The sequence below is a fragment of the Macadamia integrifolia genome, chromosome 11, assembly GCF_013358625.1.
Source record: "Macadamia integrifolia cultivar HAES 741 chromosome 11, SCU_Mint_v3, whole genome shotgun sequence".
Lineage (NCBI taxonomy): Eukaryota > Viridiplantae > Streptophyta > Magnoliopsida > Proteales > Proteaceae > Macadamia > Macadamia integrifolia.
In genome coordinates this window covers 15,448,226-15,460,879 of record NC_056567.1, presented here as the reverse complement: position 1 = coordinate 15,460,879, position 12,654 = coordinate 15,448,226, and the positions used below count along the sequence as shown (strand labels likewise).

The following is a 12,654-nucleotide window of genomic DNA, read 5'->3' as shown; positions in this document are numbered from 1 at the left end:
TCAGTGAGGAAATCCCGGTCAGCCCTACCCGATGTCCAAACAGAAGATCAATCGGTCTAAAGTCGCTACCATGACGTGCGGTTTGTTTTGCAGACGCGTATGCGGAATCTTTCAATCGAGAAGGACCGGCGCCCATGGTATTCCCCCGGGCACTAGTAAGCCGCAGAATGCGAAATGTGTCACCTTTATTTTAACTCACGTTTGGACACGTGTCTTCCTATCAGCAACTGACGCTACATTGAGTGACCGCATGGTCCAGATCAACCTATTACACTTTAAACCACCCAAAATCCAATAAAGCAGCGAAGGAAGGAGTTTCGGTGGACTGAAGACGATTTCTCTCGGCCAAGCTCCAAAGTCTATTCTGCAACTTCCAATCCGAGACCGGTATGCTCTTGCTCTTCATTTTTCAACTGGAACTCATGAATTCCTTGTCACTTCGTACTAGTTTCGGCTTCACTGCCGAGGTTTTATGGCAAAAGAATCATTTCATGAAGTATTCCTTCCCGATAGACTAGTTTTTTTGTTTTCTATTGTGTTCTATTTGATTATTCGTCATATTTCTTCTGGATTATGGTTTCGCGCAATGCTATCTTGCCATTCGTTGAATCGGACCTCATCCCTGAAAGATTTCCGTTCGTTTTCAATGCATATTATGAATGGACTGGAGTAAATTAGTTTATCAGGCAAAAAGGGGGAAGTTGCGAGGAAAATGGCTTCTTGCATGGCTGCTGATCGTATTTGTGGCAGTTTTCCTCTTTATTTAGTCTAGAAAAAGCAGCTGATGGGACAATTGTTTTAATGCCAATTGTGTTCATTTGGATGGTCTGGTTCATGGGATTCGATTAAATTTCTAGTAGTTGGGGGATCTGTGTTTTTTTTTTTGGGTGGATTGGGGGATCTAGTTTCGCTACCTCTGCAAATATTTACATTTTTGTTTAGTTCAACTCTTGGTTTGCTCGACTTATTTCGCTTCTGTGGTTAATATTAAGACCTATTTTTGACATTGTTCTTCGTGGAGGAATTGACTGTGTTGGGTGTATTCCACGACTATAGATGGCTGCATCTACTCTCATTAGTGATACACAGCCTTGGAAGGACTTGAAGGTATAATTTTCCATGGTAATTTGTAATTAAGGTGCATGCCGGAAGTTTCCATGTAATATTTAACATGAAAATTACATTTCTTCGCAGGCCCATGTTGAGGATATCAAGAAGATGCATTTACGTGATATGATGAACGATCATGAACGGTGCAAGTCAATGATGCTGTATGATCCTCTTTTAGATCCTGATATGTTTTTCTTGTTCTTTAAATTTTTTTTTTGGTTGGGGTGAATGTTCTTCAATTTTATGTTTGGAGCTTTGAGTGAATTCATAGTACATGAGTGCTTGTTCATTTTGTTTGATCATTCTCTTTGAATTCTATCTTTTGAGAACAGGGCAAAGTTTGTATAGTACATAAAGCTCATGCTTCTTTGCTTTCCTACCCCTCCCCTCCCCCTCTGCCCTGTGAGATTTTACTGATTGTACTTAATTATGTGTTTACCTCTTATTCTTATATTTATCGATGTAATTGATGGTGATTTTGTGTTTCGGTATTTTTCATCAGTGAGTCTGATGGGTTGCTTTTGGACTACTCAAGGCAATGTGCCAATGAACATACCATGGAGAAACTTTTCACACTCGCAGAGGTGGGTGTACGTCATTCATGTTGCTGGAATAAAGGGTCCTTACCGGTTCTAAATGTTTTCCCTTCTATCCTAATGCAGGCGGCACATCTCAAACAGAAGATCGATAGCATGTTCAATGGAGATCATGTAATTACTGATTTTGTTCTTCACCAAACACCATTAGTGTTAACATAAACTTTGAACTCCTGCCTACCCCACCCCACCCCCCCCAAAAAAAAAAAAAAAAAATTGTACACCTAGTTCACGTTTAGCTAAAGTAGTTACCCCATGGTAGAGATTGAAAATTTGATAGGATTCAATGAGTCATTTCTGATATGATCACTTGATAAATTGTTGTAATATTTGGATTGTGCTTTCAGATAAACAGCACTGAGGAAAGGTCTGTCCTTCATGTAGCTCTGCGTGCTTCGAGGGATGAAGTTATATGCAGTGATGGGAAGAATGTGGTTCCAGAAGTTTGGAAGGTCTTGGACAAGATTAATGACTTCTCTGAAAGGATTCGAAGTGGTTCCTGGGTAATAAACTGCTAGTGTTTGTGAAAATATCTCTGTCACGTAATGCTTAAATCTCAAGTAGTAGGCTAATATGCAAATGGCTGCCAGGTTGGAGCTACAGGAAAAACATTGAAAGATGTTATTTCTGTTGGTATCGGTGGTAGCTTCTTAGGTCCTCTGTTTGTGCATACTTCCCTTCAAACTGGTGAGTTTAAGCATTCTATAATCAAATCTTTGGTACCCACTCGTGTGAATGATTGAGATGGTTTGCACGAATGACCTAACAGTGTCTATGGTGTAATCTTAAAATCTTACAGATCCGGAGGCAGTAAAATATGCAAAAGGGCGCCAGCTACGATTGTAAGAAGCACACCAAATTTGCTTATTACTTCTCGACTGTACTTCCCTGCCCACTGACATTGCCATAGTGGCTTTTATACTTTTGTTATGCTACTTGTGGCAAAGGCTGAGTCACTATCTATTGTAGCAAGGTTGGATTGTGCAAAAGGAAAAGCCAGTTTCAAAGCAAATGGCGTTTATTTTTTTCTTGAAAGAGGGAGGATAATACCATTTAAACACAGAAATAATAGATTAATGCCAGATATGCAAGGTGAACTGCAGGCCCTGCTGTGGTATCCCTTGTTGGTCCAACTTCATTACAATGCCAGATTGGGCTGATGATGGTTGGATAGATGCAGTTGTAGGAATGTGTATATTAGGAGGAAAAATAATCAATATCCACTAATCATTAATTTGGGTTTACTTGGGGGGGTGGGTTATTTGTTGGGTACGCTAACTGAAATGCCTAGCACTATTTATGCTTCACTTATTTGTACTAACTAGTTTAGGGAGAGAGTCACAGTGTATGTGATTTCCAGGAGCTCTCGAAACTTATATGGTGGATTTTGTTTGTCTTTTGTGACCATTTGCTTTTGTTGTCAAAGCATCCTGAATGCCATAAATTTTATTTTTGAACTCTATGCATCTTTTTACTTTGAATACTGCATAAGATGCGTCTTCATGATAGTATGTTTTTTTCAGCAAGCAGCTGTAATCAAGGACATCCCAGAATCCTATTTCAAATGTTTAGAAAAATGTATGTAACAGGTAAAATACTAAAACGGATCCTATATGTTGCAGTATAACCTGGGTAGCAAGGGCACTTGCAGGTGGTCTGTCCAACATTGATACACGTGTCTGATATGACACCTGTTGTGTGAACTTTTATAGGCTAATTTAGAAGCAGAAGTGTTAGTTTTGGTGTCTTACATGGAGACATGGTGTTCAACCTCAACATAAAAAATTCTGCAATATGAAGCATCCTTGTGTAAGTTTTAGGTGTTTCAAGTTGGTTTGGATGTTGTCAGGCAACTCATGCTGTCATTTGTCAAGTTTCCAGGACTTGAGATCTAAATATGTGGTTGCTGTCTTGGTGCAACAGAACTAGTGTGGCCTAGGCAAGTCTCTGGGTGTCTGTGATATTGGCCTCGGTGAATTAAATCTTGGCAGTCCCTTAGGGTGTTTAATAAATTTGTTTGAAAAGATATGTTATCTGAATGGAATGTAGATGCTATTAGATAGAGAGACAATACCTTGCAGACACCTTATCATGGACTTTTTTCTACGTTTAGAAGAAATATAATATATATTTTGATCCACTAGGCTTTGCTTTTCTTTTCACATGCTATCCCTAACCTAAGTTTGAAATTGGAGATCAAGAACCCTGAGCGAATATCACATGTGGCTATTTAGTTTGCAGACACAGTTCTTATCTGTAGAATCGTCACTGTCTCCATTTGTTGTTCTACCTAATGTTGTAGCAGTATTTGACTGCAGTCTTGCAAACGTTGATCCAATTGATGTTGCCAGAAGTATTGCGGGGTTGAACCCTGAAACCACGTTAGGTAACCATTATTTTGTTACTTAATTGTAATAATTATTCCATGCAAGATACATTAGTGGTTTTTATATCCTTGCTGTTTCTCTTTATTACTTTTTAATCTTTAGGGTGATTAATGCAGTTGTGGTGGTTTCAAAGACCTTTACGACGGCTGAAACCATGCTCAATGCTCGGACCCTGAGGGAGTGGATTACAGCTGCTCTTGGGTTAGTGAGATAATACGACTCACTTAAGAGTTTGGACCTGACAATTACTTTCTTTTTGGTTACAACATATTCATGCAACTATTATACCATTTTCAGGCCTCAGGCAGTTGCAAAGCATATGGTTGCTGTCAGTACAAACCTTACGGTATTTCCATGTTTCTTTCTTTTTTTTGTTGTGGTTTCATTGAGTATGTGCTTCATTCTATACTGTAGTGATATTTTATCTTTTCATCTTATGGTGTCAGTGGTTGAACATCATTGAAGCTCCCTTTTAAATCGTTAATTCTTTCTGCATTTTGGTTGCTAAATTCCTCTGTCACAGTAGTGGTACTACTATACATCTATCCAGAATAAGACATTCGAGGGATCCTGTTGAGGATGTGTAGCTAATGAAGTGTAGGCATGTGGCTCATGTGTTAGTGTCCAGGTGTCCAGTTCATTGACTTATAAAATGTTAGCATCACAACACAGGTACTAGACATACCTTGGGAAGTATACATCCATGAACAAAATTGGGGGGGGGGGGAGATGTTGGGAACCCTCATACGTTAAACCTAAAAACCCTTGACTTCATTAGTGAGAAGTTGATAATATAAATAAGAAATCTTGAAGCCACAGAATCTTCCATATGGTGACTTAGTTGGCAGCCTGAAATGGCTCCATATGTTGGCCTCCCTTGAGTACTAAGCCATGTGAAAGAATAAAGCCTAGTATTTGTCTGGCCATTTTTAACTAGAAAATCAAAGTTTTTGATACTGAAATTACAACATGGTGGCCACGGAGTTTTGGTGGACCTGAATCATGACATGTGGTAGGTCAAGAGAGTCTCCATCTATATGAAGGGGCCAGATTAGACACATTATCCCTTCTCATGGCTCAAATTGTAGAGCTCTGCATCCAAAGAAATTTAGGCAAACCACCAACAGGATATAGGCCAATTAGGAACCCTCTCTATCCGTTTGTATCTAGTCTATCCATCCATCCATCTATTCTATGTTTTTTCATTTTGTATGGTAATGGAACTGGATACAATCCCTTTGGTGTGACAGATCTTCAAGGAATCCAAGTATCCACATCAAATTAGACAGGAAACTTAAGAACATTGTGGTGGAAATTTTAAGATCCCCTGTAGTTCTATTCCCTGGTAACACTGATTGAAAACAAGGAGATTTTTTATTTTCTTTTTTCTTTTTTCTATTTTTCTTTTTGTTTTTTTATTTTTATTTATTTTTATTTATTTTTATTTTTATTGGGCTGTCAATGGTGCCAAAGCAGATCATCAGAGCACTGAGTATACTGAAGATGACCAGAATACAATGGGGGAAGGAGAGAGAGAGAGAGAGAGAGAGAGAGAGAGAGAGGAGAGAGAGAGAGGGTGATGCAGAGTAATCACCAAAATAGGCTTGTTTTATTAGGAATAAGCCTAGGGTTGGGTTCCATACATGTTGGGCCTTTGATCCCATGTGTTTTGAGTGTAATAGGCCACTTTTATGGGCCTAAACTAGGGGTATTAAGGTTGTACATGGGATCAAAGGCCCAACATGTATGGAACCCAACCCTAGGCTTATTCCTAATAAAACAAGCCTATTTTGGTGATTAATCTGCATCAGAGAGATAAGAGTCAGGGATCTTCGGCTCCTTGCATTGTAGTCATAAAGAGAATTGAATTGATAAAAATATCCCTACAAGTTAGAGATAGTGTAACTTACACTTTTGATGATCTGTTTCAATATATATTATTTTTATCAGTTCAAACCACTAACACAGGGATATTCTTCCCTGGCTCTCAGTTTTCTCCACTGAAATTACTTCATCTTGTTTTCTTGTTCTTTGTTTCTTTCAAATAATTATACAAATGAGTTATGGTACTGAAGCCTCTCTTTCTCTTGGTTGGACAAGTGACAAGTACTTTGCACTTCAATATTGTTGACGGGCTATATTGAATTTCTGAATGTAATCCTTATGAGTTATGTTTATAATAGCTTCCCACCTCTTTGCTCCTGAAAGCCAATATTTCATGTATGAAACTGGTGTTGTAATGATCTCCTACTATTTTACCTAAGATTTTCTTGTCTAGAATCTGTAAAGTGTTTACACTTCTTTGTATGTGTTTTTCATGCCAGCTTGTAGAGAAGTTTGGCATAGATCCTAATAATGCCTTTGCATTTTGGGACTGGGTTGGAGGCCGATACAGTGGTAAATATCCTTTTATGGGATCTTATGGTTAATTCAAACTTTAAAACTAATTTTTAGTTTCCTGATCTGTTGCTTGTGTTAATTTGATGCTGTTGCACTCTTGTTGCAGTTTGCAGTGCTGTCGGTGTGTTGCCTTTATCTCTCCAATATGGATTCTCTGTTGTTGAGAAGTATGGTAACTCGCATCAATGTTTTCTTTTTCTTTAGCAGTAGTGTGTACTAGTGTGTGGAATAGGCAATGTAAAAAGAGAGAATTAACAGCTGAATCCATTTTGTGATTCTAAAAGAAAGTGAGGGAAAGGTTGCAGGCGTCTGAAATAATCCATTTGAGTGTTTTGATAGATGCTTACCCCAAACCTTGCTTGCCTTATCCCCCTGCCAAAGGAAATTAGAAATGAAAAAACAAAAAGAAACCTTGGTAGTTACCTCAGAGAATATGTTATTTTCATTTGTTTTTTTTTTTTGCCAACTTTGTCTTTGTTATTTAAATTTGTGGCGTGAGTGGCTGTCGCTTGGTGTAATGGCAAAAGGTTCACACTCCCAGCATGATGATGTGGGGTTGAGTCTTTAGAGTGGCCACTTTGTGCAAAAAATACCCAAGGATGGAACTGTTTCCAATCCACCTCTACAGGACCCTGCTGAAGCAGGACTTGCACCCGTTCGTGGCTCTTCTTTTTAAATTTGTGGTGGACACTTAAGCTTTTTTTGTTTGGTGAAAAGGAGGCTTAGAGGCCAGCATCTTGTTTGTTGAACAAACTTGCATCAAATATTAGTTCACTTGACACTGCCTTTCACATGTTGTATTTACCTGACACAGCATTCATAGTGATTGCTGAAAGCAATAAAGCTATAAGAGGTGTTAGAGTTGCTTAAGGGGCATTGGACCAACAGATTGTACTAGCGTAGTTCTTGTGTTAATATGTAGCTCGCGCTGTTTGCTGATTTGTAGCATGCTTCGTAGAGTGTTATTTGTTAAAACTTTTATCTACTATGTTGATCCTGAAAACTGTTATGCTTTTCATTACTTTGACATGATTCTGGTGTATACCTGGATTATGTTTATACTGTTCCTCTTAAAGGTTTCTTAAGGGAGCTTCTAGCATTGATCGACACTTCCGTTCAGCACCATTTGAGAAAAACATCCCTGTAAGGGCCCTAGCCAACTTTTTATAATCTATTTCATTTAGTTGGTTAATTTCTTCTTTGCCGTCATCTTTTCTTAAATAAGGAAACATACATTGTCTGTTTGGTGGGTCATATACAAATCTACCGATGGTATATTAGTACTCCTGACACATAGGCTTGGGCTAAAATGGCATTTTCCTCTTGGGTTATTCACAAAATTTCTCAGAAGGGTGGCTGTAACCATTTTTGGAGCATCACGCAGGCAATGATTGATTGATCAGCCCCACTGGCCAAGACCCATCGAAGTGAACCCGGTCAGTGTATGCCATACTAGGCTGTGGGACAGGGTTTGCCCAATCAAGTCACTAATTGGTAATCCAATTTAGTAATTCCTTTATATTTTAAACAAAAGGCCAGGAAGCTATGATTTGAATCTATTAATATTTTTAGTGGGGATAGCTTGAAAAGTATATGTGGCAATGTCTTAGACTTCCAATCTTTTAGCATTTAGTTACTATCTTTAGTGAGGACTGTACTATTTAGTCATGTAGGTGACAACTAATTATTTGCTGTATCACAAATTGCCTTTAGGAGGCCAAAATGCCTAGTTTTCTCCAAGCTGCCTTGACCACCGATCTTAAAAGTATGAATAAGGTGTCCCATTGATTCGATGTTCATTATCTTCAAATCAGGTAGTCATTCCCTAGATTTCACTGGTGGGGAACATTAAATGTCTGGTCTGTGTCCTGTTTTGTGCCATGAATACCACTGCCGTTTTAGCAAGAGCATCCTAATAGCCTTCAAGATGGGTATTTTGGATATTCTCTTGTTAAATGGTGTTATTTGTTGACCCATTTGATAACAGCTTATTGTTCTTTGAGGGCAGGTTCTTCTAGGTTTATTAAGCGTATGGAATGCTACGTTTCTTGGATATCCTGCAAGAGTGAGTATCCCTCCAGCTTTGGAACATGAACTGAACAACTTCAATAGTATATGGTTTCTACATGTATTAATTACTCCCATAACAATGTAACTGCTACTGTGCGTCCAGGCTATCTTACCATACTCTCAGGCCCTTGAGAAATTTGCCCCACATATTCAACAGGCAAGTGTGCTACTTCCTTCCTTGGGTATGACTTCAGGAATTTCTTCCTCCATTTTTTATGTTTTACCCTGTGCTTTATTGACTTTGATCTAGGTTAGTATGGAGAGTAATGGAAAGGGTGTATCAATTGATGGGGTGCCACTCCCCTTTGAGGCTGGCGAAATTGATTTTGGTGAACCAGGAACTAATGGTCAGCACAGCTTTTACCAGTTAATTCACCAGGTAATTTGTACGTCTTTCTATTAGGACAAATGGTAAAGCTGTTATATAACACTTCATCTTCAATTTGATTTCATTGAAATATGCTATGTGATAGTTAACAACCCTTGCTTGGATAGTATGCCAAATTAGATAACCCCTTGAGCATTTAGTAGCTGTATTCTTAATACAAATTTTGTTTAAACTGTCAGGGTCGCGTTGTTCCTTGCGATTTTATTGGTGTTATGAAGAGTCAACAACCTGTGTACTTGAAAGGTATCATGATGCTGATCTTCTTATTGGTATTATTATTATTATTATTGGTGGGAGTATTTATTTTCTTTTTGAGGGGAAGGGGATGACGGGAGAGAAGGTACAGTGCAGAGACTGGCCTACTGTGCCTTTTATTTGCAAATATTCAGGTTTTGTACCTTATTTATGTCTTTGCCTTGCAGGTGAAATAGTGAGTAACCATGATGAGCTCATGTCTAACTTTTTTGCGCAGCCTGATGCCCTTGCTTATGGGAAGGTAGGTTTTACAATTTGTCATGGATCTATTTAACTTTTTCCCTTCCCCTCCCCCTTTCAACAAATAAATTAAGCCACATTAAATTCTTGTGTAGTAGAGTGATCTTTGATACTGTGTGCCTATTACTTGCGAAATAACTAGCTATTTTCATGTGATTTGATGTCTATCGGGTGGCTAAAATATTTAAGTTTTTCCTATTTTGTGTGATTTTACCTGTTTTCTTTTTTTGATGCATACTTAAATTTCTTCATATGTCCTAATTAAATCCTGAAAAAGAAAATGAGTAGAGAAACAGAACTTTTCCCCTAGAAATAGATTCACGTATGAATTGTGTGCTTTCTCAATGCTTTGTTCCATGAGTGTAGATTGTGCTTAAATTGCAATGTTATCTAACTTATTCTATTTTACTCTGTAGACCCCGGAACAGTTGCGCAGTGAGAAAGTGCCTGAACATCTTATTCCCCATAAGGTAATTTCTTTTGGTTTCTGTTTAACCTTCAATGCTGAATCCTTTTTTTTTTTCTTTATATTTAATCTTAAAATTTGTTTACCCTTTGCAGACCTTCTCTGGCAATCGGCCATCATTTTGCCTTTTACTTCCCTATTTAAATGCTTACAATATTGGGCAGGTATGATTTTGCTTCCCGTTATGAAATACTTTTCCTCTTTAAATGTTATTTTTATTTCTCATGTTGTTCTATTTTCATAATTGATAAGTTTACTTATTTGTTAGATGTTCATACCTAAGTCTTTTTCTGTTGTCAGTAGTAGCTTGAAGAGGACTGAAGTGGTTGAGTATATGATAAATGCCACAGCATCTGTGGAGGGATTTGCAAGTGTAGGGTGGTGTTTAGTGCATTTTCTTAGAGATTTTAATTAAATTCATCTTTTTTCTAATATAATGTGTTCTCCTGTTTCAATTTGGTGAGGCTAACATCAAAATTTGATAAAAATTGAAGTAATTTTTTATCGGAATAGAAGCCATTGTTTCTCTTTTTTTGTTACTGAAATGGTAAGCCTACTAAGCCAGGCTTGGAAATCCGTCGCTAGGATTCTTCTTCAATTTCTCTCCTGCATTTGATATGAGTTTGGACAAAGGCATCGAATTACAGTTCTGGAAATATTTCTCGTAGGAGGGTGGACCATTGAATGCGTTATTCCCATGACATTATAGATTTTAATCTTGAAGAAATTTCCAGTTTCTTTGTAATGCTAGCAGTTGCCTCTTGTATATTAAAAAAAAAAAAAAAAAAAAAAAAAAATTGGTATCTCTTTGAACTTTCGGACTCCTCAAGGGGGTCTCAGATGCTGGGTGATGGGGACATCAAAGTGTACAGGCGCAAGAAGAAGAAGAAGCAGCCATCTTTGTGGCTGGAAGAATAGAAAGAAGAAGAATAAAGAAGGAGGAAGAAGGAAAGCTCGATCCAGATTTTAGAAGATCTTGTGGGCCCCAAGCTCGATCCAGATTTTAGAAGATCTTAGAAGATTTTAGAAGATCTTGTGGGCCCCATTAGTTATTATTTTAGTAGTTTATTTGTAGTATATTCTTTTCCTTGTTAATCTTTTACTTAATTAGGAAACTACTTTATTGGTTGATTAGTTTTTAGAAAGTCTTTATTTACTAGTCAATTAACTCTTTTTATTTTTAGTAACTAGATTGATATTTTTGTAATGGCTTAGGCCACGATTGAGTTTAATGAATGAGAATTAAAAAAAAGACCAAGAATAAACCCCCAAACCCCTCACGGTTCTCTCTCTCTCTCGTTTTCTCACCTTTCTCTCTCGCCTCTTTCCTCCCTTACTCTCTCGGCTCTCTCTTCTCTCAGTCTTCTTGTCTTGCCTCCCTCTCTTTCTTTTCAATCTTATTTCTTTTTTTTTGTTTCTGCTGCTGTTTTTGTCACTGCTGACCTCCCCCATCGCTGCCCACTGCTGCTGCAACACATCACTGCCGTTACAAAAACTGCTGCTGCTGCACCTGCTGCCTTTACTTCACTGCTGCTGCAACCTATTTCTGCCGGTACAAAACTGCTCTGCTGCACCTGCTGCCTTTGCTTCACTGCTGCTGCAACCTATTTCTGCCGGTACAAAACTGCTCTGCTGCACCTGCTGCCTTTACCTCACTGCTGCTGCTGCTACGTACTACTGCCGTTACAATACTGCTGCTGCTGCACACTGCTGCCTTTACATCACTGCTGCTACTACTCTCGGTTGTTGTTTACCCTACGCTGGTGCTGCTCTCTCTACAATCGACTGGATGTATCTTCATCAACTAAAAGTGGACTGCAACCTCTTTATTTTGGAGGACCTTGATCTCTTCTTCTCTCCTCAGATCTGAACAGGAGTATGGTAAAACATTAAACTAAACCCTCCCCCACCTCCATTAATCCCTATTATATATATACAACCCATTGACGTTGAAGCCTACCTTTGTCCTTTGTTTATGCCTATTTTATCGATTGTTTGCATATCTAATTTGGGTGTCTAGATGGATTTGTGCTGAACCTAATACTCGTATGTCGTTTGTTCCCTTCCCCATGCCCCCATTTGAAACTTGAGTAAGAATTTATGTGTTTTTCCGTCTAGATTATTATTGCTTTTGGCTACTTTGTTTATTAGTCTCGTTTTATCTTGCATGCTTAATCGTGTTGGCTGAGATTCTTTGGTCCTATCTACCTAAGCCCCTTGAGTCAACCCTACCTAGCTAGTTAATCTTGTAGGAGACCTAGTCACCTAGGAACCCCCTACATCATCTTGGTATCAGAGCATAGTTTTGTCTAGGTTGAGGGTAATTAAGTACTGCTGTCCCTTGTTTACATGTCTTATCTTTTGAGGTCTAGTCTCCGTCACCGTTTGTCCGTGGTCGAGTCTGAGCTAAGAGAGCGATACCATAGATTAGAGGACACCCTTTTCTTTCTTAAGTTGGTGGGACCAAATAGCATTGGACGTTATTCCCTCCAAAAGCATATACTCGAGAGGGAGATTTCTGACCTCAAGATTGAAAGGGCTAACTGCTTATCTCAATTGGAGATCCTGAGTAGACCTTGAGTCTTTGGTGGCAACCGTACCTTTGGCTGCCCATCTCCTTATGTCCACTCGTAGTGGTAGAGCATACCAGGATATGTCTGCCCCTCCTAGCACCGCCACCCAATCGGAGCAACTGGCTGAATTCATGAAAGCTGTTCAAACCATACAGGAAACACAAGCTAT

General features: G+C 38.6%; 1 protein-coding gene across 2 annotated transcripts in view; it reads left to right on the top strand.

Moving 5' to 3' along the window:
* The first annotated feature begins 250 nt into the window (after window positions 1–250).
* Window positions 251–12,654, top strand: part of LOC122093592 (glucose-6-phosphate isomerase, cytosolic) — a 20,274-nt gene continuing 7,870 nt past the window's right edge. Inside the window, exons 1-21 of one of the 2 annotated variants that reach the window (XM_042663942.1) lie at window positions 251–387; window positions 1,057–1,107; window positions 1,195–1,271; window positions 1,613–1,694; window positions 1,773–1,820; window positions 2,054–2,209; window positions 2,297–2,393; window positions 2,506–2,548; window positions 4,025–4,092; window positions 4,210–4,294; window positions 4,391–4,439; window positions 6,418–6,490; window positions 6,600–6,660; window positions 7,570–7,636; window positions 8,502–8,558; window positions 8,667–8,720; window positions 8,814–8,942; window positions 9,131–9,194; window positions 9,374–9,447; window positions 9,863–9,916; window positions 10,008–10,076. In XM_042663942.1, coding sequence (XP_042519876.1) covers window positions 1,057–1,107; window positions 1,195–1,271; window positions 1,613–1,694; window positions 1,773–1,820; window positions 2,054–2,209; window positions 2,297–2,393; window positions 2,506–2,548; window positions 4,025–4,092; window positions 4,210–4,294; window positions 4,391–4,439; window positions 6,418–6,490; window positions 6,600–6,660; window positions 7,570–7,636; window positions 8,502–8,558; window positions 8,667–8,720; window positions 8,814–8,942; window positions 9,131–9,194; window positions 9,374–9,447; window positions 9,863–9,916; window positions 10,008–10,076 — 1,458 coding nt within the window. In that variant the 5' untranslated portion in view covers window positions 251–387. Of the gene's footprint in view, window positions 388–1,021; window positions 1,108–1,194; window positions 1,272–1,612; window positions 1,695–1,772; window positions 1,821–2,053; window positions 2,210–2,296; window positions 2,394–2,505; window positions 2,549–4,024; window positions 4,093–4,209; window positions 4,295–4,390; window positions 4,440–6,417; window positions 6,491–6,599; window positions 6,661–7,569; window positions 7,637–8,501; window positions 8,559–8,666; window positions 8,721–8,813; window positions 8,943–9,130; window positions 9,195–9,373; window positions 9,448–9,862; window positions 9,917–10,007; window positions 10,077–12,654 lie in introns of both variants that reach the window. The other variant, XM_042663943.1, reaches the window with a different exon arrangement.